Genomic DNA, 24565 nt, shown 5'->3' on the forward strand with positions numbered 1-24565 from the left:
GCAGTGGCGGGGTGTTAGAGGGTCACACAGACACAAATCTAATCCGCCACGCTTCGTCACGACCTCCTGCGCGGTTGCCACAACGAGAGGTTCGTAGCGTTTCGATCGGCCCATCTCTCTCTCTTGATGTCATCGCTGTGCGTCAACAAAACACCAGCACACGCACAAATGCGCACATTCGTGTGGTCCCACTTATGTGAGAGGGGCAAAGACATGGGAGGAGGAGAGGGCGAGAGACTGGCACGCACGCATACACACACGAGGGGAGAGACAGAAAGCGAAACGGAACGACTTGTAGTGGACGTCAGTGAGTAGCACATCTGCCGTGCCCCCCCTCCCCCCACCACGCCAACACAAACACCGACACCTGCAGACACACCCTCACGGGCGTGCTGACAATCACTGTGAAGAAATTGAAAATTGATGTGGAGAGGCACACCCTGCAGCGGGAGGAGGGGGGATGAGGAGACGACACTGAGACAAGAGTGGACAAGTAGTGCAGAGCGGGAGTGACACAGGGTGGACACCTCCTTTTTTGACCCAGTGAATGGAGGCGTGTCCTCCTCGCTCTCCCCACCCATCCCCTCACCCTCTGCCGTGGCTGGCGCTATGTCCGCTTCGCCGCAGCCTCCACACGACTCTCGACAACCGAAGCCAAGGCATGGATCATGAGGTCGAGCGAGTTAGCGTACTCCTCCTCCGGCACCGCAACAACGATGACGTAGTGGAATCGACCATTGGAGTTGTAGAAGGCGCGGCACAGACCATGGGCAAGGGGCTGGCCGGGACCTGACGTAAAGGTGACCTCCGCCACCGCGCTGTTCAGTTGCTTGGCGAGCGTCTGGCACATGCCCTCGTCATCTTCGGTGTCACGGGAGTGAGCGCTCGTCACTGTTCTGGCATCCCCAGCACTGCTGCTGCTGCCATTGGCGGGCACCCTTACCTCCGCTGGCGGTGGCGGCGGGTGACCCTCGGACAGCAACTCCAGCGAGTTGTTCACCGATGCGTTGAAGCGCTTCAGGAAGACATGTAGAAGCCGAACGCTGTCTGCCTGCTTTACGCGCTGCTTGTATGCAAAACAGTTGAGTGAAATACCGTGCACGGCTGCACCCGACCCCTCCACAGCCTCCGTGGGAGGCGGCGGGCTACACTGGATGGCAATGCTGTTGTCGCGCAGCAGCTCCGTCACCTGCCAGCTGGAGGGAATGTTGTACTGGACGTAGTAGTCCATGCGCTCGCACAAGTCCCATAGGACATCGCCAACGGTGGAGTCGATGGTCGCGTTTGTGGAGGAACTTCGGGTGGAGGGAGAGAGGTCGCGCAGCAGCCCAGAGGCAAAGCTCATGCCTTTGCCCAACAGACTCTGATTTCGCTGCGTTGCCGCTGCGCCGGCCCCTGTCCACCGCGCCAGTACGCAGCTTCGAGGCACCTGTGCACGAGCCTCGTCCGCCGTCCAGCGGAGCTGATTCACAGCAGCAGCAGCAGCCGGTAGTGTCCTAGCAGGCGACACTGACGTGCAGCGCCGAAGAAGCCGCATTACTATGCGCCTGAAGAACACGCTAACAAATTTGTGCAGGTGCGGTTGCACAGAAAGGAGTTGAACGCGAGTGATCGCTGACACCTCACCAGTGAGTGGAAGGGGGAGCGGGGAGGGGGTAAGTCGAAGTCGCTCTCTCTCTACCCCACACCTCTCCGCTCGCGGTGGAGATTGAAGGAGAAAGAGCGTGGTGCACAAGGGGCGAGGGGTCAACTCCGCGCACTCTCCCACGTTGCTGTCTGCGTAGTGCGCCCCCCCGAAAGGCTGGAGAGAGGAAAGACCGGTGGGGGGGGACTGATGCTGCAGTGGATATATGGCTGTACGCGTGCGTGTGTGTGAGCATTTGGGAGCGCGCGACAGAGAGAGTGGGAAAGAGTGGCAGAGCACAAACAAAAAGACCAGACACGGACGTGTAGAAAAGGAAAAAGCGTGGGCAGCCGACGAGAGAGATGAGGGGCGGGGGAGCGGCAGATGACGTCCGGCAGTGACTCCCCTCCACCTCACTTGTTCGAGAGAGAGAGCCACTATGCTGATCTTCTCGCACCCAGGAAAAGGCGATACCGCCTCAAACGTTTCCCATGCACCCGGCGCCGCCGCGCCGTTTTCGCTGTTCGCTTTTGTTGGCCGTGGCGTTGCTCTTGCCAAAGATATGTGAACACGGTATTCGCTGGTCGCTCTCACAACGCGCTTCTCCAGCAGCACGGCGCAAAGACCGCTCAGCGCCCAGTACACGCGCCGAAAGGCAAGATGAGGATGTGCACATGGGTGAAGCAAGGGCGCCATGTACACAAGCGCCGAACGAGCAAGAGGGCGAGAGACAGTGAGTGAGCGACTGCCGCGGTCATGACTCTCCATCTGCCTCCTTTTGTTGCCCAACGACGTCCTTCCATCTACTGGCCACGTACTTGCGCGCCTCGAAAAGAACGTAGCGGGCCATCTCGCGGCGCACGAGTAGCGGTGTGTTCACGATCTTTGCATCCGCCTCCTTCAAGAAGTCTTTCAGCGCATCCTTTGCGAGCAGCGTGGAGAGCTCTGTTGGGGTAATGGACTGCGTCTCGAACGGGTCTGTACCGATCTTGGACAAGACACTCTGGAGGCGATTCTCACACACGTGGTCGAGGAGGTGATGTGTCGCTTGGCGCACCTCGGGGTCGCGGATGACGCTCTCCATGTCCGGCAGCTGTACGCCAGAGACTTTGATGGACTGCCGCCGAACCTCCTCCAGCGCGTCTACGCGCGGTCCCTGGCGGCGATCGGTCGAGATCTCCTGGAAGGCGGTGCACTTGAACTTCATTATGGTGAGGCCCTTTGCGTCGAAGCCGGGCTCGCCGCGACGGCAGTGTTTTACCACGAGGCCCTCTGCCCAGTTCCCCTTGAGCGGGTAGTCGCCCATGCCCACCAGCGGCGGAATTGTCGTCACGAAGTTCTCCACGTCGAACGCGGCCACCTTGCTCAGCGGCCCTCGAATGATAGCCCGCGCGTAGAGAAGGCCCGAAATTTTCTCGAAGATGGCCAAGGCTTGGTCGTACGTCATGGTGCAGTACTCCTCCTCCTCGGTCATTCGGTACTTGATGTCGAAGGCATAGAAATGCAGGTCTGGGCAGTACTGTGGGAAGGCATTGGTCTGCACAGCCGTGATGGTGCGTGGCCTGCCGGCCACCATCACGTTCTGCCGCCGCTTCGGCACGCTCGGATGGTCGTACTTGCCACCAAAGAGCTCACCGTTGATGATTACGGTACTGGGTGACATGCCGAGCTGTTCCGTAAGCAGTTCTCGCCCTTGCTTGGCATACCTCGCGAGATCAGGTATGAGAATGTGGTAGCCGAAAAAGTGCTCGTGCGGCGGCATGATGCCGCTCCGCTTCGCATACTGAATAGTTTTCCCATGCTCCGTCGAGTAGATGCCGAAGTTGGCGCCATGCACCTTCTCCGTGGCAATCCACTCATCATTGAAGAGACCCGCATCCTTCAGTACTTCAATGCGTCGCGAGTGAGCGTTTTCAATCTCGCTATAGCGCTCGAACAGCGCCTCTTTTTCTTCCGAAAAGAGGACTGGCGAGCGACGCACGAGCCGTGCAAGCAGGCATCGCCGAAACATCTTCGCACACGCATAGAATGGTAGCTGCAGTTGGAGCGCTGATAGACCCCGCTGCGCAGGCGCTCTTGTGATTCCACAAAGGATGAATCCCTTTCTTCTTTCGCTTCACGTTTTTCGTTGCTCGCCGCACACGCGCAAGCCACACAGGATATACACAGCCGGAGAGAGAAGGAGAGAGATGGCAGAGCTCAGCAATGAAGGGGGCGGGGGGGGGGAGCATGAACCGCAAAGGGCCACACACACGTCCATTGATCTTTACGCGCGTGTTTAAGCGTCTGTGAGTGCTGCTGGAGGCCAAGCATGGCACTGGAAAGGGGTCGCTGAATGCGGGAGAAGCCGTCATTGTCAACACCACCGCCATCAAAAAAAGATGAGCTCGAGTGTGAGACGTACAGACCTCTTTCCATCCCCTTCACCGCTAGCCAGGATGGCGACTGGCAATGCAGCGGCAGCAGCAGTACTGCCCACAAAACACATCACCGCGCCATCTGTTGATCTTCATTTTTCTTTGCTCTGTGGGGAAAAGTGATGAGAGACACCAAATAACGGAAAATGCGAAGACGGTCGTGTGCGGTGGCCTGCGCTGCAGCGGCTTGGGTTGTCTCTATGCCTCAACAAACGCTGCTCCTCCCTCGCCTAGTACGAAGACAGCAGAGGTACAACGTATTCGCCAATGCTTGCCAACGGCGCTTGCTCCAAAACAGCAACGCACACGTGCTTGCAGGAAGGCTCCGGTAGTCATATTGATCGACGCCACGCGACGCCGAGCCTCACTCGAACGGAATCACTTTCTTTGGCTTAACCAGCGCTATCATGCTCGGGCAGCATACGTATACGTCCGCATCAGGGAATTCGTTTAGAAGAGCCACGCGGCCTGCGTAGATGTTGAACTGCGAGGCAGCGCACATGTACACAACGTCGTGGCGCACGTATGGCCTCCGCAGCCGCAGCTCGTGCGCGTACTTCTCAATGCTCAGATAAGTCGGAATGACGTCAGGGCACACAATGTCGACAGCCGAAAGCGCATGGCTGCCCGGCTGCCGAACAATGGTCACGATACTCGACTCCTTCAACACCTTCAGCTCATTGCACATTTCATCGACGGCAACGGCGGGAAGCAAATCTCCGTCCACGAAGGCTACAACTGCACGCGGCGTGCGCTTCGGCTTAATGCGCACCCCCGCCTGCACGTCGAGCGCAGCGTCCGGGTTGCTCAGTACTTCTCCAACAATGTTCACATCATGGATATCGGCCTTGCTGAGCACGTACTCGAGTGGCATGTACGTGTTGTGATGCATGCGCGCTCGCTTCGTGCAGAACTGCTGAAGCTTCAGCATGGGCAATGTATACGTCTCAGTAGGTTTCGGGGAGGACGACACACACTCCTCCTGAGCCTTGCGCGCGTGAGTGGGCCGCACGTGCCATTTGGCCTGCAGCTGGGTTCCATCCTCCACACTAAGCAGCTCGGGGAATCTTAGCACTGCCTCCTTCAGCGTCACGGCGCCGACCTCCGAAGGCGAAAACGACGGGAACTCATCGTCCAGAAGCGCCTGCAGCTGGGAACCCGAGAGCCCAGACTCCGGCACACGGGCGGAGATGCGGCGCATCCAGTGAAGCGCGGTGGACATCTCTCCCGCTTGCTGCAGGAGGGCTCGCGACGCTGTCAGGAGCATTGTCGGACACTGGAGATCCCTTCGAACCTCTTCGCGCCTTTCTTCGCCAGCCGCCTGCTAAGGGCCGCACGCGATCTACACCTTGAGTGCGCTTCTTCGTCGTTTTTCTTCACGGATCGTCACACCGTAAAAAGCTCGCTTCTTACACATGTACTGTCAACTACTCGATAGGAATGGGAGCAGAGAGAAGAGGGAGAAGAAGGGGTGTGAAGGCGGGGAGACACGAACCCGTACACGCATATAGAGACGGCGTGGTGGGTGAAACGAGACGGAACCAGAAATGACGACATTGTGTGCGGCTGGGCCGTATGTGTGTGTGTGCAGCCACTTGCCACGTCCTCGCCATGTTCTCCAGGAACGAAGGCGCGGGCCTCTGACACAGACACAGACACATAAACAATATAAACGATAAAAAAAGACAAGGAGAAAAGGATGCAGTCTGTGCGGTCCGGTGTGACGGTACGGGCGATTCACCGTTGCTCCGTGGTGCGCTTTCGGATTGCCGCCGTGGCCGGGGTCCGCGCGGCGCTCCGAAGCTCGCGCGTCTCCGCTTCTGTGCTGCTGTGGTGTAGGCGCGATCATTGCGGATCGATTTGGCAGCCACGGAGCGGTACAGTTTCCACGTCGCGTCCTGGAGGGAGCACGATTCGCCGCCAGCCATCTCTGGCGGCACCCGGGCCATACCCCCTCCTCAAAGTGGACGGTGGACCGAATCGCGCAGTGGCCACTCGGCGCCGTGGTGGTGGTGCCATGTCGAGGTCTCTTTATCGCCTGCACAGGCCCAGCATTCGGCATTGGACCAGCTGTGCAGGGGTGGTCCCGGCCGGGTCGGGTTGTCCTTTCGCGTCCTACACCGAATGGTGCGAGTTGGCGCCCATTCGAGTCATGCTAGGGCTCAGTGCGACGTCGCTGGGCACCGGATCGAGAGAGCCCCCCCATGCCACCAGGTCACTCTTAGGGGTGTGGCCGGACGTGAGGTGTGTATCCGTCGAGCAGGGTCACCGCAGCAAGGCCAGAGCGCCACTGCTGCAACTTCGCCCTCGGGAACGGGGAGGAGGGAGGGCCTACATCTGCCCGTATGTCGTGTAGCGTGAGCACCGAGACGCCAGGGCCGTGCCTCTTTTCGCCTGCCGCACCGGAATGCTGAAAGCCCGGGTGCCCAGATGCCGTCGTAGGCCTGCCGTGGTGAAACGCACCTCTTGCCGAGCGCACACTTGTATCGAGGATTCATCAAGGAGCCGGGCCAGCCAGCGCCGTTTCGCGTCGTTCAGCCCGCTGTGATGCCACTACAGGCAGCGCAGACTCAGTCCAGGAGTACGCTCCGCATCAGCGCAACGCAGCGACCACAGAGGCGCAGCAGTCGGGCGCGTATCATTGTTGAGCCGTCGACGCGTTTCGCCGCGCACTGGTACAAGCGTGATCATCATGACCGCGTGCCTCCTTTGGCGCACTGCCAGCCCGGCCCTGTGTCCGCTGGCACCAAGAGTCCACAGCCGTACTCGAGAGCAGGCTGCAGGCTCTTTGGCTTCCCCGCAAACAGCTGGGGCACTGGGCCCCGATACCGGGATCAGGTGGCCCCACGTCATCAGGGGATGGAAAGAATGAGCACACGAAAGGGATCCAAGACTAGGTGGACTTACTCCTTCGAGCCTTCTGTCTGCATCATGAGCGATGCTATTATGAGCACATGGTGCTTTACACCAAGCTCCATCCCTGCCTCGTTCATACGGAACTTTGAGCTGTAGTTGTGGTTGTTGGCGTCTCCCAAAGCGCTGTTTCCCACGCCCAGCCAGCACAGACAGCCGGGCACCACCGCTTGATATTCCGAAAAATCAGCGACTCCCAGAAGAGGAGTGGAGAGCTCATGATAGTTGCCCTCACCGACAAGACGGACCGCCGCCGCCTTGGCTACCTCGTACGCCTTCGAGTCGTTGTACGTCACGATGTTGGGCTCCAGCCAGCTCAGCTCGTACTGGGCACCGTGCGCCTTTGTGATGCCGGCGATGATCTCCTCCATCAGAGAGGGCACCCGAGCCTGAGTGTCGCGGTCGAGGCACCGCAGTGTGCCGCGCATGCGCACGGTGTCCGGGATCACGTTGTAGCTTCCTCTCCCGCCCTCGAAGGTGGTAATGCTCAGTACAGGAGCCCTCAGCGCGCTCACGCGGCGTGATACAACGGACTGGAGGTTTGCCACGACCTCGGAGGCAATGAGAATGGGGTCGACACACAGCTCCGGCTGCGAGGCATGGCCGCCAGCACCGCGGATCACAATGTCAAAGTCGTTGCACGCACCCATGATCGTTCCTACACGGCACCAGATTGACCCAGAGGGACGCATGACGTCGACGTGTAGCCCAAAGATCATGGACACGCCATCCAACACACCAAGGCCCACCAGCTGCTTCGCACCACTCGGGATCACCTCTTCGGCGTGCTGGAAAACAAAGCGAACAGTGCCACGGATGCGGTCGCGCATCTGACACAGCACCTTCACCGCCCCAAGCAGCATCGCCGTGTGGGCATCGTGGCCACACGCGTGCATCACGCCTGGCCGCTTCGAGCTGAAGGGCTCACCACTCTCCTCCTGCAGCGGCAGTGCATCCATGTCGGCGCGCAGGGCGTACATGGGGCCCTCGCCAGCGCCACCCCGCAGGTCCGCCACGACGCTGTTCGGCGTCAGCCGGCGAATGTCCAGCGGTGCGGGCATGCTGCTGAGGACGTCCGCCACGTAGTCGGCGGTGGGCTGCTCCTCATACGCAACATATGGATACTCGTGGATGTGGCGGCGCCACTGCACCACCTCAGGCTGCACAGCTGTGAGAAGGGTCTGCACGAACGACATGAGTGAGGTGAATTGGGTTCGAAGCACTGAGTAGGAAAAACAAAACAAGAGAAGTGGTGCGTTGAGTGACACATACCCAACAGAGCGAGACGGCAATTGTGGAAGTGATGGCCACGACAGAGATCAGACGCTGCTGTCCTGCCGCTTATTGCACTCGGTAAGGGACAGAGGGGCAGAGGACGGGGTAAGACGAGTCGCGGCCGCTTCCAGAAAGCGCGCGTGCACACCCACCCACGCACATATGCATATATAGATGCAACTCTTCTGCTGCCTGTGCCACAGCAAAAAGGTTTTCAGCGGCACTGATGACTCGCGACGCAGCAAGCACTGCGACGGCTTCGTTGATGAGGGTTGCCGAAGGGCCCTTCTCATTGGGCTGTTTTGCTGCTCACGTATGTACACTTTGCGTCTTCTGGCCTCCGTTATCTCCCGCTTGCGTGCCATCCAGGTAGCAGCTGTCGAAGGCGTGGTGAAGTATCATGTACGTTCGAGAAAAAAAAATAGAGGAAGAGGCTGTAGCACCCCTATAATGAAGTCGGTAAGGTGTACTCATATTCTCCTCTCTGTGCAGAGGAGGAGGGGGGCGTGGCAACAAGGGAAACAAGGAAATATATACGTATGGGTAATCATACCAACGCTATGCACATGGGGAGACCGGTAAGGTGGCGCGGACGGGGAGAATAGAAGGGAGCAAGGCTGGCAAGTAAAGAAGGTGGGATACGTTAACAGGAAAACTGAGCAAATGGTGTGGTTGTACAACAAACAGCAGTGGCATGTTTTCCTCATAGGAAGGTACTTCTTGGGGGGGGGGAGGAAATCGATGGGATAAGCGGGTGAAGAGAATACACAATGAAAAACACGTTCCCTCGATAACGAACAGAGGGGGATGGAGAGGGGCGCACGTTCAGTGCAATATCTCGCAGGGGAACACATTAGTGTCGGCCATGACATTCGCTGGAAAACAGCTGTTGCACCGTCGTTCTCCGTTCATTCCAATCGCAGCCTGTGTAGATGGGCCTCAGTGTGACGGCAAACACGCGCTTCGGCAAGACTTACGAATCAATCAGCAGACGGCGGATGGCATTCACGTGGAGCCCGATCCCGTGCGCAAAGGCGTCCTCGTTGACTCGGAACATGCAGTTGTGCGCCAACGGAGCTTTCCCATCACCGCATGGCTTCACTCCTAGCAAAGCATAACAACCTGGGATCACTGCCTGGTACTCGGAGAAGTCCTCCACGCCGAACATCGGCTCCTCCTTCACAACAAACGCATCTTTACCAAGCATCTCCTCAGCTACGCTCTTCACCACCTCGTACGCCTTCGGGTCGTTGTACGTCACGATGTTGGGCTCCAGCCAGCTCAGCTCGTACTGGGCACCGTGCGCCTTTGTGATGCCGGCGATGATCTCCTCCATCAGAGAGGGCACCCGAGCCTGAGTGTCGCGGTCGAGGCACCGCAGTGTGCCGCGCATGCGCACGGTGTCCGGGATCACGTTGTAGCTTCCTCTCCCGCCCTCGAAGGTGGTAATGCTCAGTACAGGAGCCCTCAGCGCGCTCACGCGGCGTGATACAACGGACTGGAGGTTTGCCACGACCTCGGAGGCAATGAGAATGGGGTCGACACACAGCTCCGGCTGCGAGGCATGGCCGCCAGCACCGCGGATCACAATGTCAAAGTCGTTGCACGCACCGCAGAGGGTGCCCTGTCGGGTCGAGATGGTGCCGACAGGGTACTCTGCAGCGACATGTAGCCCAAAGATCATGGACACGCCATCCAACACACCAAGGCCCACCAGCTGCTTCGCACCACTCGGGACCACCTCTTCGGCGTGCTGGAAAACAAAGCGAACAGTGCCACGGATGCGGTCGCGCATCTGACACAGCACCTTCACCGCCCCAAGCAGCATCGCCGTGTGGGCATCGTGGCCACACGCGTGCATCACGCCTGGCCGCTTCGAGCTGAAGGGCTCACCACTCTCCTCCTGCAGCGGCAGTGCATCCATGTCGGCGCGCAGGGCGTACATGGGGCCCTCGCCAGCGCCACCCCGCAGGTCCGCCACGACGCTGTTCGGCGTCAGCCGGCGAATGTCCAGCGGTGCGGGCATGCTGCTGAGGACGTCCGCCACGTAGTCGGCGGTGGGCTGCTCCTCATACGCAACATATGGATACTCGTGGATGTGGCGGCGCCACTGCACCACCTCAGGCTGCACCACCTGAATCAGAGCGCTTATCGGTGACGTCATGATTGATGTGCAGATGACGCGATAGAAATTTGATGAAGTAGTGGATAGCGGAGAGGCAGAGGATCTACTGGATTGCTGTAAGGGTGCAAAGGGGAAGGTGAGAAGAAGGGAGTGGTGAGGCGACAGAGGAGGTCACAGTAGGTGTGTGCTCGTGAGTGTGTGTGGGGAGGGGGGAGTTGGAAATGACGGCCGGCGCAAGGCACAGAGGTGAGTTGCACGCAGAATGTATGTGTCTATGTCTCAAGGCAGTAGCTAATACACCAGATAGAATGGGTACGATTAGTCTACTTGCTCTTTAAGTACGTGACCGTGACAGCTGCAACGCGGCCACGAGTGGACATACACAACTATACTTCTCTGCATTTTCGCGTGCGTGCTTAGGATCGACATTGTGCAGAGATTGGTCTTTTTCAACGTGCCTATTCTCTTCCAGAGAACATGAGCGAAACGCCGCTCGGCCCCCCGGCCCGCCTCGCAGCAATGCACCGACTCCATCATCGGAGCACGGCCCCTGCCTTGAACTCTACCGACCAGCTGCTCTGCAGATCGTCCCACAGCCCCTCTCATTATACCGGTCGCCACCTAGTGCATCCTCTTCGGGCTGGCCTCCGGCTCCCCACCACTAGGCAGTGAGAGCGGAGCGAGATACACTCTATCCATGCTGACACTGACTAGTCATATAGATGGTACAAGCGTGCTCACTGTGGCAGCCCGCTCCAACGCAGCGCCATCTAGGACATGACCTCCAGCATCCGCAGCGATGAATCGCTCTCACTTCCCCATGTCGTTGGCGCTTGACCTTGTCACCAGCAGAATTGGTTCGGCATTTTGGCAGAGTATAGGGGCTGCGTGGCTTTCTCCCACATGCAGAGTGGGTACTGGACCCTGAGATACGACGCTGAGGTGTTCTGTCTCATCTGAGTCCGCAAGAAGAAAGACATTTCCATAAGCAGAGAGAAGGATTCCTCGATGCAAGTACGCGCGCACACAAATTAGTACAGTAGAACAAGAAGGACGGGGGAATCAGGCAAGAGAGCGAGAGCAAGGCCAAAGAAAGCGAGAGGCAGGGGGACAAGGGCAAACGTATGCATACAGGTGTGCGCATGAGCGTCGACGAAGTTGTATTCCAAGACTACCACCCAGTAAATTCGACTGAAGAGGCACACCAGCACAGGGCCACACTCATACACGCGCTGGTGCACAAGATATAGCGTCCAGCCTTACACGAGGACCAACTCAGAAATATGAATCAAACGAGTGAGAAGGTGTGAAATGGGCCCATTCAGCCGAAGCGGCAGCGAGCAAATGTTAGCCTTGCTCGAGGCCTCTACCATTCACTCCTCCCCCCTCCTCCCTTCGAGGCTTCCCAAAGTGAAATGACAAAAAACAACAACAACGGATGGAGTTCAAACGCATGACGGCAAACGCACCAGCCCCCCCCCCAGCCGACCAGCGGAGCAAACTTCTTCAACGAAACAAAACTGCAAGATAAAACACACATAAGACAGAGCAAAGGATAGAATGAGAATGAAGAGGAGCAGGGTGAGATAGGGGAGGGGACGGACTGTCCCCAGTGCTGTTGGCCTGCATAAGGAGTCTAGACTGCCCGAAACACACACAGCGAAAAAAAGAACAGTACCAGCTTTAGCCAGCACACGAGCACGTTTGCTCCTCCTACAGCCACCCCGTCCGCAGATCAATCAGGCCAAGGAGGCAACGTGCGCTTACTACATCATCAGTTTCACAATAGTGCCCACGTGCATCATCACACCGACCTGTAAAGCTGACTCCTCAATCTTAAACTTCGAGCTGTGCTCCGTGTACACGGAGCCAAACGCCTCATCACGAATGCCCAGCAGAGAAAAGCAGCCTGGGATCACTGCCTGGTACTCGGAGAAGTCCTCCACGCCGAACATCGGCTCCTCCTTCACAACAAACGCATCTTTACCAAGCATCTCCTCAGCTACGCTCTTCACCACCTCGTACGCCTTCGGGTCGTTGTACGTCACGATGTTGGGCTCCAGCCAGCTCAGCTCGTACTGGGCACCGTGCGCCTTTGTGATGCCGGCGATGATCTCCTCCATCAGAGAGGGCACCCGAGCCTGAGTGTCGCGGTCGAGGCACCGCAGTGTGCCGCGCATGCGCACGGTGTCCGGGATCACGTTGTAGCTTCCTCTCCCGCCCTCGAAGGTGGTAATGCTCAGTACAGGAGCCCTCAGCGCGCTCACGCGGCGTGATACAACGGACTGGAGGTTTGCCACGACCTCGGAGGCAATGAGAATGGGGTCGACACACAGCTCCGGCTGCGAGGCATGGCCGCCAGCACCGCGGATCACAATGTCAAAGTCGTTGCACGCACCGCAGAGGGTGCCCTGTCGGGTCGAGATGGTGCCGACAGGGTACTCTGCAGCGACATGTAGCCCAAAGATCATGGACACGCCATCCAACACACCAAGGCCCACCAGCTGCTTCGCACCACTCGGGACCACCTCTTCGGCGTGCTGGAAAACAAAGCGAACAGTGCCACGGATGCGGTCGCGCATCTGACACAGCACCTTCACCGCCCCAAGCAGCATCGCCGTGTGGGCATCGTGGCCACACGCGTGCATCACGCCTGGCCGCTTCGAGCTGAAGGGCTCACCACTCTCCTCCTGCAGCGGCAGTGCATCCATGTCGGCGCGCAGGGCGTACATGGGGCCCTCGCCAGCGCCACCCCGCAGGTCCGCCACGACGCTGTTCGGCGTCAGCCGGCGAATGTCCAGCGGTGCGGGCATGCTGCTGAGGACGTCCGCCACGTAGTCGGCGGTGGGCTGCTCCTCATACGCAACATATGGATACTCGTGGATGTGGCGGCGCCACTGCACCACCTCGTTTTTTACGGCGTCGATGAGTGAGATTGAGGACGGCATGTAGACGGTCGTTTCACCTATGAGTGAGAAGTGTGATTAATGATCTGCTCACCCATCCTCCATGCGTTGTCATGGAGGGATGTAGATAATTTCCGCACGAGTCGCCAGAATGACGATATGTGTATACCGGAAAAGTGAGGTGTTCGTTGCAGAACGCCGTCAGAGACGAAATGAGTGACGGGACGAAGGAGGAAAGGGAAGGAAGCAGAGAAGTGGAGAACCAGCACCGGAGCGTCGGAAACCCCGCTGAGACGGTGCGGGTTAGGTCAGTCGCATACGACAGCGGGAAGAAGACGATCTCACTGCATAAAAGCATCGTTGAAATATTTGCTTAGAGAGGTGCGCAACGCGTGGTAGCGCCGCACAACTGCACTACCGCTAGCGAGTCGATGCAGAAGAGACGCAGCTGCGTGAGGTGACAGGCAGCTGCAGACGCGCAGCCGTCAGCCCCATGTGAAACGAAGGAGAGGCTTCCAGTGCCGCAGCTCTGCTATCGAGTCCGCCGGTGACAGAGTTGCACCCTCCCCACCGTGTGTACACACGAGCAGTGTGTGTGTGTTTACGTCAACTGATGACCATGTTTATCATCCACCGTGTGCCTGTGTCTGTGGAGAGGGTGTGTGCTGTGAGACACACCATGGGAAACAAAAGAAAAATGCACTGGTGTTGGAAGCAGCGTTGGGCCGCGCCCCTCTTCCACTTAACTGTTCATTAGCGAGTGCGCAGTCGACGGCGTTTGCTTCGTTGCAGCGCCTTCCTCGACGATCGCTCCTCTGTGCTGCGCGCCTCCTCCGCCTCCCAACGCTGCAGCTGCGCTTGCGTGGCGGGGGTCTTCCTGTTGCGCCGGTACCAGTCTCGCACACTGGATGCGAGGGAGTCATGATGATCGTCCGGTGAGCGGCCAAAGCGAAGCGTGGGATCCTCTGGCGCCTCAAGAGTACCGTGCCGGTACATCTCACGCCACTTCTCCAGGTAGTCGTACTTGGACTTGCGTGTAGGCCCCTGGCTAGTCAGTTTCACCACGTCCTCCTCCTTGTTCTGGAGAACCTCAATGAGGGCCTTTGTGTTACTCGCGGCTTCCTCGTTTATCTGTTCATAGAAAGTGTTGTCCGACTCCAGAGCGATTTCTTCATCGCTCTTGTACGGCGCTAGCGGGTCCCGCTGCTCTCCTTGCCACACAAACTCAGCTGACGGCGGCACCGCGTGCGCCATCTCACTCGCTGGCTTCTTGCTTCCATCGTCGTATCGATGCTGCGGGTACTGCCGCCAGTCGGCCAGCTCGCCGGGGTTGGTGGCACCGCTCTCTTCAATGTCTAGCTGGTCACCAGCCACTCGTACTGCCTTACCCATTTCAGAGAACCCCGGCACAGCTACCTTGCCATCTAGAATGCCCTGGTACTCCTGTTTCACAATTGCACGCTCGCGCCACAGTCGCACGCCCCAGCCCTCTGGGCCACCTCCACTCTTTGGGTACGCCAGCTCGCCACCATCCAGCGCCCACAAGCTGCCCGCCATCTCCCCTTCCTGCTGCCGTATCTTTGGTAGCAGCTGTTGCTTGCTCAGCGCCGGGACATCGGCAGGGGTCTTGAAGGCGGAGTCGATGCCTAGCTGCGCGAGAGCGGCGTTCTTCTCATCAAACCTTTCGCCCTTCGGCGTACCATCGGCGTTCTCCTCGGCGAACAGCTCGTGCTTGCTCACTGTCGTCTTCTTCCACCGCTCCCACCATGCCAGCGTTGTATCGGCTGGAACGGGTAGGGGCTGCACGACAATCGCGGCCTTCGCTTCCGCCGCGGCAACCCCCGCCGCTGGCGAGGGCTGCAGTGGGAACTCGATTCCCTCCTGCTTCCGCGCGAGGTACTCCTCACGGGCTTGCATGATGCGACGGGCGCGCCGCTTCATGTCGCGCTTGTACCCGGCGGCATTGTTCACGCGGACAATCTTCTTGAGGAGCGACGCACGCACTGGAATCCTGGCGTTCTCCATGGCCTCCAGGTAGTGCAACGCCCGCGCGGCGCCGCCCTCCTCGCCGGAGGAGAGATGCATAAAGATGAGGCACTCGTAGGTCCGTCGGCTGGGCACTAAGTCCTCCTGCAGGACCATCTGCTGGAACAGCTTCTCCGCCTCGTCGATGCGCTGCTGGTGGGCGAGCAGGGCGATATAGCACTCGTAGCTGTACACATCCTTTTTGAGGTGCCACTCGTCGAACGTGTCGACCCAGATCTTGTTTGCCTGTTCCTCGAACATGCCAATCGCTCTCGTGTTGTCAGGCAGGTGCTCGATGCTCAGAATCGCGGTCTGGCAGCACAGGCGAAGCAGTGCATTGACAAAAGGAACATGCATTTCCCACCCGCGGCGCACCACCAGCTCGTATATGCCGAAGCAAGTGTTCATATGCTCGAGCCACATGGCATAAATGTCGCTCTTCTGCTCCTTCATCTGCTCGTAATCGGCACGGATGAGGCGCTGGACGTGCGCCTGAACAGCCCAGGAAAGGTGAAGCATGCTGACCGGAACACGGTCGTCGCGCATTTTTGCGAGGTGCCGCTCCACCGCGTCGACATCGCCGACAACCTGCGCAGAGCGGATCAGGTTTAGGTACGTCGTGGCGTTCCAAGGAATGCCCATGAGTTCCATCTTCTGTGCCAGCTCTTCGCAGCGGAGTCGCATTTCTGGGACCGGGCTCTGGCTCAAGGAAAACATGAGCGCATCGTAATGTGGCCGCGCAGCGATGAAGCCGTACACGTTCTCCATTTGGTCAAAGAGCTGCACCGACTCCGCCAGGGAGTTCATCTGCGACGTGTCCTTGCTCAGCGCACGCAGCTGCAGGGCAAAGGTAACTTCGTTCGGCTCAATATTCGCGTACATCTTCATGTTGTCTACAATCTGCGCCACGGCGGAGTAGTCCCCCGCGTTGTGGAATGAGCGCATGAGCTCGTGCCAGTTGCCAATGCGTGGCGTGATACCGCGCATTTTCATTTCTTCGATAAGTACCATGGAGTCATTCACCTTTCCTAGCGAAGACGAGTGCTTCATCAGCGCCTTGTACATCTCCGCGTTCGGTCCGAGACCCGCATCGGCAGCAAAGAGGAAAATGGCCCGTGCTGCATCGTAGTAGTGTTGCCTCGCAAGAGCGGAGAGGACAACCACAAGCCCCTCCTCGGTGAAATCCAAACCTGCGCCACCCATGATAACGCTCAACTCCTTGCTGGCGTTTGTGCGTTCTGACTCATCGTCAAGGTAGGCTACCGGAATGTTCATCTCCTGCGAGAATCGCTCCACCGCCATCACTGGCCGCGCTTCCTCATCAGGCGTGCCGCTTAAGTTGTTGAGGTCGCCCTCCAGCAAGTCATACTTCTGCGACGGTACCAGGAGGGGCACCTGCTCAGTCGCAGCCAAACGCACTTTGTATGTGGTGGAGTGACGGCCCGACTTGGGCACCGTCGACGGTGGCGAGCTCACAAGGCGCTCCCCGAACTCGAGTAGGTCTTGCATAGCCTTGCCGTTTCTCTCTACCGAAGCGACCACGTCCTCACCTTCCTCCTCGGCGGGAAACTGCCACGCGTACGCCCAGCGCTCAATGGTGTCATCCCATTTGCCTTGCACAGGGGGCCGGTAGTCGGCAGGTAGGGTTCCCCTTCTGTACATATCGATCTCCATCTCCTTTGCACTAGGGCCCATCGCCACAACACCTTTGAGCGCTACCTGCTTCAGTGCCTGCGCGTAAGGGGACAGCGCCTTTGAGCGTGCCGCGCATGACGTGCGCCACATGCGTGATCTTGCTCACCGCGCCTTTCCAAAGTTCCTTTTACTGCTTTGCGCGCACTTTCTCTTGTTCCAGGGAGTGTGCGTGACATCGGTGTGATGCGAAGTCCACGTGCACAGCATCAGCAGCAGCGGGTGGGGTGGGGGATGTCGTCGCACGTTTGCCGAGCACAAAACGTGCTCATCATGGAGACGACGTGCAGGCACGTGAAATGCGAGTGAAAACAAGAGAGAAGGAGAAAAGAGGGGAGAGGGACAGGTGGCACACGCCATCAGGAACTGCCCGCGCATTGGAGCGTCCTTCAAGTGCGCCGCCCAACGGCGTTTGCGCTGGCTTCTTTCCAGCCATAAGAGAAGACAGCTCACTGCGCGTTGTCACCTTCCCAACCGAAGGGAGCGGCCAAGTGCGTCAGGCGCCAAGAAATGATGAGCGACACCGAACAGTGACAAAAGCCAGCAGGGGATGTGTCACAGAGAAGCTTGGCAGATTCAAGTGTTCCATTTCATTACTTATCTGTGTACGATACCGGTCGAGCCGACAAGGACAACAAAACGTGCTAATCATTCTTTTTGTCTTTGCTCTCCCTCTCCACTGCCTCACGCTGCTGCTGCGAGGCAAAGTCCAAGCCAGAGCTGAAGATGATCTTCATGAGCCAGTTCGTGGAGGCGGTCAGGCCCAGCCATAGGAAGCCAAAGGCCCAGACATGAATGTTATCATGCATCGCGAATACAAACATGACCCAGACCCCGAAGAGGGCCAGCATAATTAGATTAAAGCTGATCCACACGATCGGCGACAGGGAAGAGCCCGGCGTAAGAAGGTGGTTGATCATACGTGCGAGAACTGGAAGGTTCTCCTCCTTATTCGGCGCAGGCGCACCGCCCTCTACAACGGCGTTGTTGTTGCCCGTTGCCCTAGACATGCTGCGCTTGCTTGACCCTTACTGTGTGTTTGTGTGTCCGTGTGAAGAGTTTCCTGTGCAACCAACGCCGTTCACCATTTTCCCGGGGATACGGCAACCGGTAATCACCGGAATAGATGAGAGGAGGACCGGCGATGAGGATGGAAGGTGGCAGCACAGCGCTGTGCCAGGAGGCATCGGCGGATCGGCGATACACTGTATCGCTTCGAGGCGAGCGTATTGGGGAAAGAGCACATTGCTCTGTGTTCTCCCCCTCCTCTATGGAAAGTGGCCGCACATGACACACTCGTGACATTGCACCAGCCATCTTGCCAAACGCTCGCTGCTCTTGCACTGCATGCCCACCCTATTCTATACGATTGCTCTTCTCTTTCTTTGCTCTCACACCTTGTCTGCACGACGCGCCATTCCATCCAGTCCAAGTTGCTCCACTATTGAGCCAAGTGTACACACGCATACCGACACCTGGGAAAAAGCAATGGGACTCACGGAAGCGCCACTTGCACCTTACCGTGCCACGGAGAAGAGAACTCGACACACTGCGGAGACAGCCAGTTGAGCTGAAAGTACTTGATGAGGAGCGATACGCTCTCTCCACGCAGGCCCATCGATGGCACAGGCACGGCAGTAACCAGCTTGAAGCTCGCGCCGCCGCTGCCGCTGAAGAAGCTGGCGAGGGACGACGACTGATTTGGCGACCGCCACACCTTGATCTCGTCCATAGTCTCGGCGATGGTGGCGATATCAAGAGTTGATGTGTTGCCACTGTAGGCAACCCCCAAAACCGGCGCAGAGTGGGCCTGGAAGGCAGTTACGATCGATGCTGCCTTCACGCTGTACACCACCACCTTGCCATCGCTTCGGCCCACCGCGAGGTGCCGCAGCCTCTGCTGTAGCGATACGCTGGGGAGCGACGCCGTCGTGACGCGCAGCAACTGCGACACAGCGGTATGATAGATGGAGGCAGCGTCCTTGCTGGCGGAAGAAAGGTCGCTCAGGCCGCTCACAAATATGTCCGCGATTGTGCTAAACACGGTGTAGGCTTCGTATGGGAAGTTTTTAACGAAGTGCGCAAGAAAGACAATAATGTACGGCCGGTACTCTGCGTAAAGGTGAAAGTGTGTTACGATGTAGGTAGAGAGAAAGCCCTGCGGATCCTGCGCCACCAGCCGCTCCAGCGCCTCCAGCGACTTCTGCTTGGCTTCCTCGCCACCCCCACCAAAGGCCTTCCTCACAAGGGCCTTCACCAAAGTCTGAAAGGTGTCCTTATCACCCAAGACACACAGAGTGGCATGGCTCTCCACCAACCCGAGCAGTGCTGCCGACCGGTGAGAAAGCGTGTGATCGTCCTCCAGCGCAGCCGTGACGGCGCGCTGAGCCTCTACAGTGCTCTGGCGTAGCAGGCTGAAAAGCGGCGTTTCTGCTTGGAGGCTGTAGTCGGCGCGCTGAGAGGCCAAGTTCAACAGAACCAGCAGGGCAGCAAATGCGCTTCCACTCTCAATCAGCGGCGGCACAGCAGGTGCTTCGTCTCCAGCAGCTTCGCGCGATTGCGCGGGCAACACGCGTGACCGCAGTAACTTCACGACATCGGCGAGGCTGCCCACAGACATCTTCGTTGCCATCAGCCGAAGCGCATAGCGGAATGCCGGAGGTGTTGATCGTCGCAGGGTATAGAAGCGCGATAAAAAATGCTGCACGGCGTCGGCCTGTCGGTATGGATCTGGAGCCGGACTGGAGGTAAGCTTGTCCCCAAGCGACTCTATTGTGGAGTAGATGGCAGCCGCGCATGCTCCGTCCAACGTGCGGCTTAGAAGTTCGCAAAGCAGCAGGATCGCGCACCAAACACACTCGTGGGTCTGCACTCCAGTCACGACTAAGCCCAAGTCATCCAACGCCTCGCAAAGAGCATCCTCTCGGGGAAGTGAAGGAGGACAGCTCTCGCCGAGGCACCCGAGCATCAGCCTCAATGCCGAGCTATACTCCAGCGACGATCGCTTCACGGGCTGCTCTCCTACACCGAGGCCGCTGAGAAGGGAGTCGACATCGATACGGATGGCGTAATGTTCCCTTCCTACAAACCGGTACCTGATGATACTCAGCGCGGATGCCCAGTGGTGCTCAAGGAGGTTGTCCAGACGCCGATACGGTGACCCAGGAGACGACCGAAACGTCCGCTCGAGACGACACGTGGGGAGGTGCCAGAGGTTGCCGGTATCCCCTGAGAAGAGAAACATGTACTCTAACTTGCGGTTAAGCAGGCAAGCGGTAAGCGGCCTCGATGGGGAGCACATGGTCCGCGACACCGCAGCGTTCTCGCCCGCGTGGCAGCACACGGTACCCATTTCAGTGGATATACTCACGAACGTGTCGTCCGTTTCATGCATTTTCGGGAGCTTTAGTAGCCGGTCCGCGGCACCACAGTGTGCAACACGAACGTTTGCCCGTATTTGGCCGCCAACAAACACTCTTATGTCGCCTTCGTTGAACCCAAGCACACAAGCGTATCTGCCTGCGCCGCCCTCGAACGCAAGACAGCTCGTTGCATCATAGGGGTGCTCCTCGACTGCGAGCAGCACCGTACCAGGATTGTTGTACAACGAAAGGTGGCACTCTCCCGTGCTGAGCAAGCATACAACGCCGTAGCTGCTGTAAATTGGAACTACCTCGAGCAGTAGCACGGAGGACGAGGCAAGCGAGGGGCGGGCAGCACTGTACACCTCGATAGGCTCAAACTTGTCCTCTTCCGCGCGGGATTGCAGTAGAGCGGTGTAGCGCGCGAGTGAGGTGCCGCTGCGCCAGCACAGGAAGACACCGCTCTTCACCCCACCCATCAGACAGGCCACATGACTAGGCAGTGTCACTTGCTGAGCCACTACAATTTCCTCCACACCAGGAAAGCGTTTGCTCATCACCACATCATACATCAGGCATCGAGAGTCGGATCGCACAACGCACAGCCGGGCACCATCTGCCGTGCCTTTCCAAAAAGCAGGACCAAAGGAGGTAGTGAGCTCATTCTTCACCGCTGCGGTGGACACCAGCAAGTGACCCTCCCATGCAGTAAACGACACAGCGTCCGGATAGACTACGGCAAGCAAGCACACACCGCTGCACCCATGCGCATAAAGCGTCGGCATCACTCGCGCTACGTCCGAGGGTCGGTCCAGCTCCTCTGACAATATCGCGAGCGTGTCCTGATGGAGAGTGCAGCCAGGGCCTCCATGCACAACCGTCAGATTACGACTTTCCCCGTGGGCTACAAAAAAGCAGTCCGGCACAGTCTGCGACGCGGCCACTGACGCGACTGAGCCGCACTCGAACTCTTTGGTGCGGATGATGGCATCCTCCGCCTCTGGAATAATAGGAACAATCGTCATGGTGTCGGAAGACACACACACACACTCCCTTGAATCGTAGCGAATGCACCAGATCACTCCATGTCTGTCTTGCACGCGCGTCGACTTTCCAAGAACACGACGTCGATCAGGGCTCACAAAAAGCATACCAAGATACCCGGTGGTGGTGCCAACCACAAGGGCATCTCCGATAAATCCCACGAGGTTAACATCTCCATCACCAGAGAGTTGCAGCACACTTTTGTCAGCAGATGCTGGGACCTGTGCGCTGGCGCCATCAGGAAAGTCCTTCACTTCCTCACCAGCAACGACGCTGAACACTAGAAGGTTTCCAAACCGCCGGAAAAGGTACGTGCCTAGAAAAATAAGCTTGCGATCGGCTAAAGAGTACAAAGAGCAACAAGGTCCCTCGCAGAGACAGACAAGGTCATTTCCATTTTCAACGACACGGCGAGGAGCTGCGGTGAGGATGGTGCTACTCGCCTCCAGCGACAACTCCACTGACTTAACCTGCCTCTGCTTTGTGTGAAGAGCGAGTACAGCTTCCATGTCCCCAAAAGGCTGCCAGGGACTCCATTATTATTATAAAGTGTGAAGCAGGGCAAATAGTAGAGAGATAGGTAGGGGGACAAGAAGTACGCATAAGGGTGTGAGGCTTTATCTGCGGCGCAGCAGCACTTATCGTTGGCTGCAAAGACATCAAACGAGCAGGCCGGGGAACGCGCGCTAGTGGAGATACATGCACTCTCACCCTCCACTCATGATTCGACAACAATCACGCAAAGTTAAAAAAAAACATGGCGATTCTTTGTCTCGTTGCGCAGCTGCGTAATAGCCGAATGAGTGACGCGGCAGCGCCACTAACCAAAAAGAAGACAGTCAATGAATTCAGAACTACTGGAGGAATTTGTGAGCGCCTTTGTAGAACGCCATCCCCTTACATTCCAGACATTTCTGACTTCTCACAACTGAGCAGTTTCCTATTCAGCTCAAGAATACGTTTGGTCAAATCCGCCTTTTCTTGAGCCAGAGCTTCCAGCTCGTTCTGATCAGGGTCTTGAAACCCGACCCTTTCGATTTCATTCCCCGCGTCAACGTTGTCCGGTAGCGCTGCTGTCAGTGACACATTGCGAGCGAAAGCGTTCGATAGCTTTGTGAAGCCCTCCAAAACACCAACAAGGTTATCCACTTTCAACTTTAGTGGCGTCAAGGGCTGCACTCCCGCTTCGTACACGCTATAAAGCACTCGCGCAGTACCATCACTTTTCATTTCCTTTGTGATGTACATCAGAACCTGTTGTGTAGCATCATGTGGCTCGGGCTTCCTCTGCAACTTCTGCGTATCCGTATATGACAGTTTGTGAGATGGCGAGTGGCAAATTGTCAAGTACCCCATATTCTGCATTCCAGCAGACGTCCCGCTGTAGCCCATAGGTGTGGCACCTAGTATTACTACGCCGCGATTTTCACGTGTGACTTGATCGTCTGTGATTTCACGGACATTTTGAATGAATCCATAGAGCTTACAAATGTACTTGCGACCACCCATACACGAGAATGCAGCACCCAGAAACTGTGAAAGCGTTGTGCCACTGATGTAAGCAACGCTCAAAGACGCCATCATGAGGGGGGAAAAAGATATGTGCACCTGCGTGACTGGCAAAAAGAGAAGACAGCAGCTTGCGAGTGGTAGAGTATCTTCTCGCATGAACAGCAGTGCGGAGCTGCGCCTAGTGCTCAAACATTTCTCGACTACTTTTTTTCGTTTCCACAAGCAAAAGAAACCCATACAAGCACTAGAGAAGTCAGCACTGCATCCGAGATACAGACGACAACTAAAACGCTCATTACGCCCCCAGTCGCACCAGTGCATTAGCAATACTTTTTTCTTTCGCACGCCAAAGCCCAGAGAGAAAAGCTGGAGGAGTGACTATGAACAAAGGCATGAATTGCTCAAGATCGCGTAAGAAGGCGCAGGTGAGCTTTATGTCTCATACACATATGTATATGCGCTAGTTTTTCTTCAGCTTCAAAGTCTATGCGCTCCCTCGCAGCACCCCGGTACCTTCACAAAGTCATCGAACTCTAAGCACTTCTTCTCCGGACAGCACTTCCAGTACTTGTACGTGTCCCAGAAGACAGGTCCTTCTTTGTGATATCGGCAAGACGAGTCCGTATTCTCGGCGACAACAAACTCCTTTGCACAACCGAAATTTCGACACCTCGCCTTGCCATCCACAATTTGCTGCGGCTCGGTCTGCGCAAACGCAGCCCCCTCGAACTCCCTCGGCCCAGTAGTTCGCCTCCCGTCGTGCATGTCTGAGGATGCCGCGCTCGCTTGTGCCACCTGAGAGGCCGAGAGGGGAATGTTCAGCACCTCCTCCTTCGGAAATACAAAAGGCTTGTTCGCAGTACTGTGGCGCCCCACACAGCACTTTGGAATTTCCTCGAAGCTCTCCCAGTCAAACGCCTTTTTGCCTTCGCAGCACCTCCAGTACTTTTCCAAGTCATGGAAAACGGGGCCCTGAGAGTGATAATGACATGAGTTATCCGTATTCTCTTCCTCCTTAAAGTACTTGTTACAGCCGAAGTTGGTACACCGCAGCTCGCCTTCATGTGTCCCCTCTACCTTGACCGGCATCTTGTGCAGAACAGTGAGATCGTTGTAATCAGAAATGCAACTCGCTATAGAGTCTTGCAGACTGATAGAGAGACCGCTACATTGCATCACCACATCGTCAGCAGCCACATCGACATTACGCTTCGCCTTCAGTGTTTTCAGAAAGAACGTAAGAAGTCGCTCACACGGCCCTTCCTTCCAGGAGGCTGGTATATCGATCTTCAGCTTGAAGGACACCACCATGCTGTTTACAACCTCTCCCTTCACATTCTTTCCATCGTAAAGGCAGTACACCTTCATTTCCGATCGCTCTCGTGCGGTGAAAACACCAGTTTTGGAGTCTGTCAGCGAGACGACAAGGCATCGAAAAACAGTTTGTTCATCAATGTTCCAAGATATCGTGCGAAAGAAAGAGGAAGCGGGGAAAAGGATACCATTACAGTTGCCGATAGACGCCTCTTTCGACATTTTCAAAACGCGAACAGCCGATCACATGCTTTCACAAAGAGAAGTGCCGCATGATCCACCAACCTTCGATGAAGAAATGGATACCACAGCAAGGGGCTACCCTCTCCGCCCTCATTTCCGTTTTCTGAGATTGC

The 24565-nt window shown here is 57.3% G+C and overlaps 11 protein-coding genes across 11 annotated transcripts; all 11 read right to left on the minus strand.

Moving 5' to 3' along the window:
• Positions 1–607: 607 nt before the first annotated feature.
• LMXM_20_1720 (conserved hypothetical protein) lies at positions 608–1345 on the minus strand (the record flags this gene model as incomplete). Its single annotated transcript, XM_003875177.1, has 1 exon — positions 608–1345. The coding sequence occupies one exon, from the start codon at positions 1343–1345 to the stop codon at positions 608–610; it is 738 nt and encodes a 245-aa protein (XP_003875226.1).
• A 1033-nt stretch (positions 1346–2378) lies between these two features.
• Positions 2379–3635, minus strand: LMXM_20_1730 (mitochondrial RNA ligase 2; the record flags this gene model as incomplete). Its single annotated transcript, XM_003875178.1, has 1 exon — positions 2379–3635. The coding sequence occupies one exon, from the start codon at positions 3633–3635 to the stop codon at positions 2379–2381; it is 1257 nt and encodes a 418-aa protein (XP_003875227.1).
• Positions 3636–4405: 770 nt separating this feature from the next.
• On the minus strand, positions 4406–5308 carry LMXM_20_1740 (conserved hypothetical protein; the record flags this gene model as incomplete). The annotated part of the gene is made up of 1 exon (XM_003875179.1): positions 4406–5308. The coding sequence occupies one exon, from the start codon at positions 5306–5308 to the stop codon at positions 4406–4408; it is 903 nt and encodes a 300-aa protein (XP_003875228.1).
• Positions 5309–6944: 1636 nt separating this feature from the next.
• On the minus strand, positions 6945–8150 carry LMXM_20_1550 (putative N-acyl-L-amino acid amidohydrolase; the record flags this gene model as incomplete). The annotated part of the gene is made up of 1 exon (XM_003875180.1): positions 6945–8150. One exon carries the CDS (start codon positions 8148–8150, stop codon positions 6945–6947), a length of 1206 nt encoding a protein of 401 aa, XP_003875229.1.
• A 1052-nt stretch (positions 8151–9202) lies between these two features.
• Positions 9203–10393, minus strand: LMXM_20_1560 (putative N-acyl-L-amino acid amidohydrolase; the record flags this gene model as incomplete). The annotated part of the gene is made up of 1 exon (XM_003875181.1): positions 9203–10393. One exon carries the CDS (start codon positions 10391–10393, stop codon positions 9203–9205), a length of 1191 nt encoding a protein of 396 aa, XP_003875230.1.
• Positions 10394–12120: 1727 nt separating this feature from the next.
• On the minus strand, positions 12121–13302 carry LMXM_20_1570 (putative N-acyl-L-amino acid amidohydrolase; the record flags this gene model as incomplete). The annotated part of the gene is made up of 1 exon (XM_003875182.1): positions 12121–13302. The coding sequence occupies one exon, from the start codon at positions 13300–13302 to the stop codon at positions 12121–12123; it is 1182 nt and encodes a 393-aa protein (XP_003875231.1).
• A 711-nt stretch (positions 13303–14013) lies between these two features.
• Positions 14014–17070, minus strand: LMXM_20_1580 (conserved hypothetical protein; the record flags this gene model as incomplete). Its single annotated transcript, XM_003875183.1, has 1 exon — positions 14014–17070. The coding sequence occupies one exon, from the start codon at positions 17068–17070 to the stop codon at positions 14014–14016; it is 3057 nt and encodes a 1018-aa protein (XP_003875232.1).
• A 551-nt stretch (positions 17071–17621) lies between these two features.
• On the minus strand, positions 17622–17987 carry LMXM_20_1590 (conserved hypothetical protein; the record flags this gene model as incomplete). The annotated part of the gene is made up of 1 exon (XM_003875184.1): positions 17622–17987. One exon carries the CDS (start codon positions 17985–17987, stop codon positions 17622–17624), a length of 366 nt encoding a protein of 121 aa, XP_003875233.1.
• A 485-nt stretch (positions 17988–18472) lies between these two features.
• On the minus strand, positions 18473–21490 carry LMXM_20_1600 (conserved hypothetical protein; the record flags this gene model as incomplete). The annotated part of the gene is made up of 1 exon (XM_003875185.1): positions 18473–21490. One exon carries the CDS (start codon positions 21488–21490, stop codon positions 18473–18475), a length of 3018 nt encoding a protein of 1005 aa, XP_003875234.1.
• A 790-nt stretch (positions 21491–22280) lies between these two features.
• Positions 22281–23051, minus strand: LMXM_20_1610 (conserved hypothetical protein; the record flags this gene model as incomplete). The annotated part of the gene is made up of 1 exon (XM_003875186.1): positions 22281–23051. The coding sequence occupies one exon, from the start codon at positions 23049–23051 to the stop codon at positions 22281–22283; it is 771 nt and encodes a 256-aa protein (XP_003875235.1).
• A 321-nt stretch (positions 23052–23372) lies between these two features.
• On the minus strand, positions 23373–24263 carry LMXM_20_1620 (conserved hypothetical protein; the record flags this gene model as incomplete). Its single annotated transcript, XM_003875187.1, has 1 exon — positions 23373–24263. One exon carries the CDS (start codon positions 24261–24263, stop codon positions 23373–23375), a length of 891 nt encoding a protein of 296 aa, XP_003875236.1.
• Between the last annotated feature and the right edge of the window lie 302 nt (positions 24264–24565).

This window comes from Leishmania mexicana, chromosome 20, assembly GCF_000234665.1.
Source record: "Leishmania mexicana MHOM/GT/2001/U1103 complete genome, chromosome 20".
Lineage (NCBI taxonomy): Eukaryota > Euglenozoa > Kinetoplastea > Trypanosomatida > Trypanosomatidae > Leishmania > Leishmania mexicana.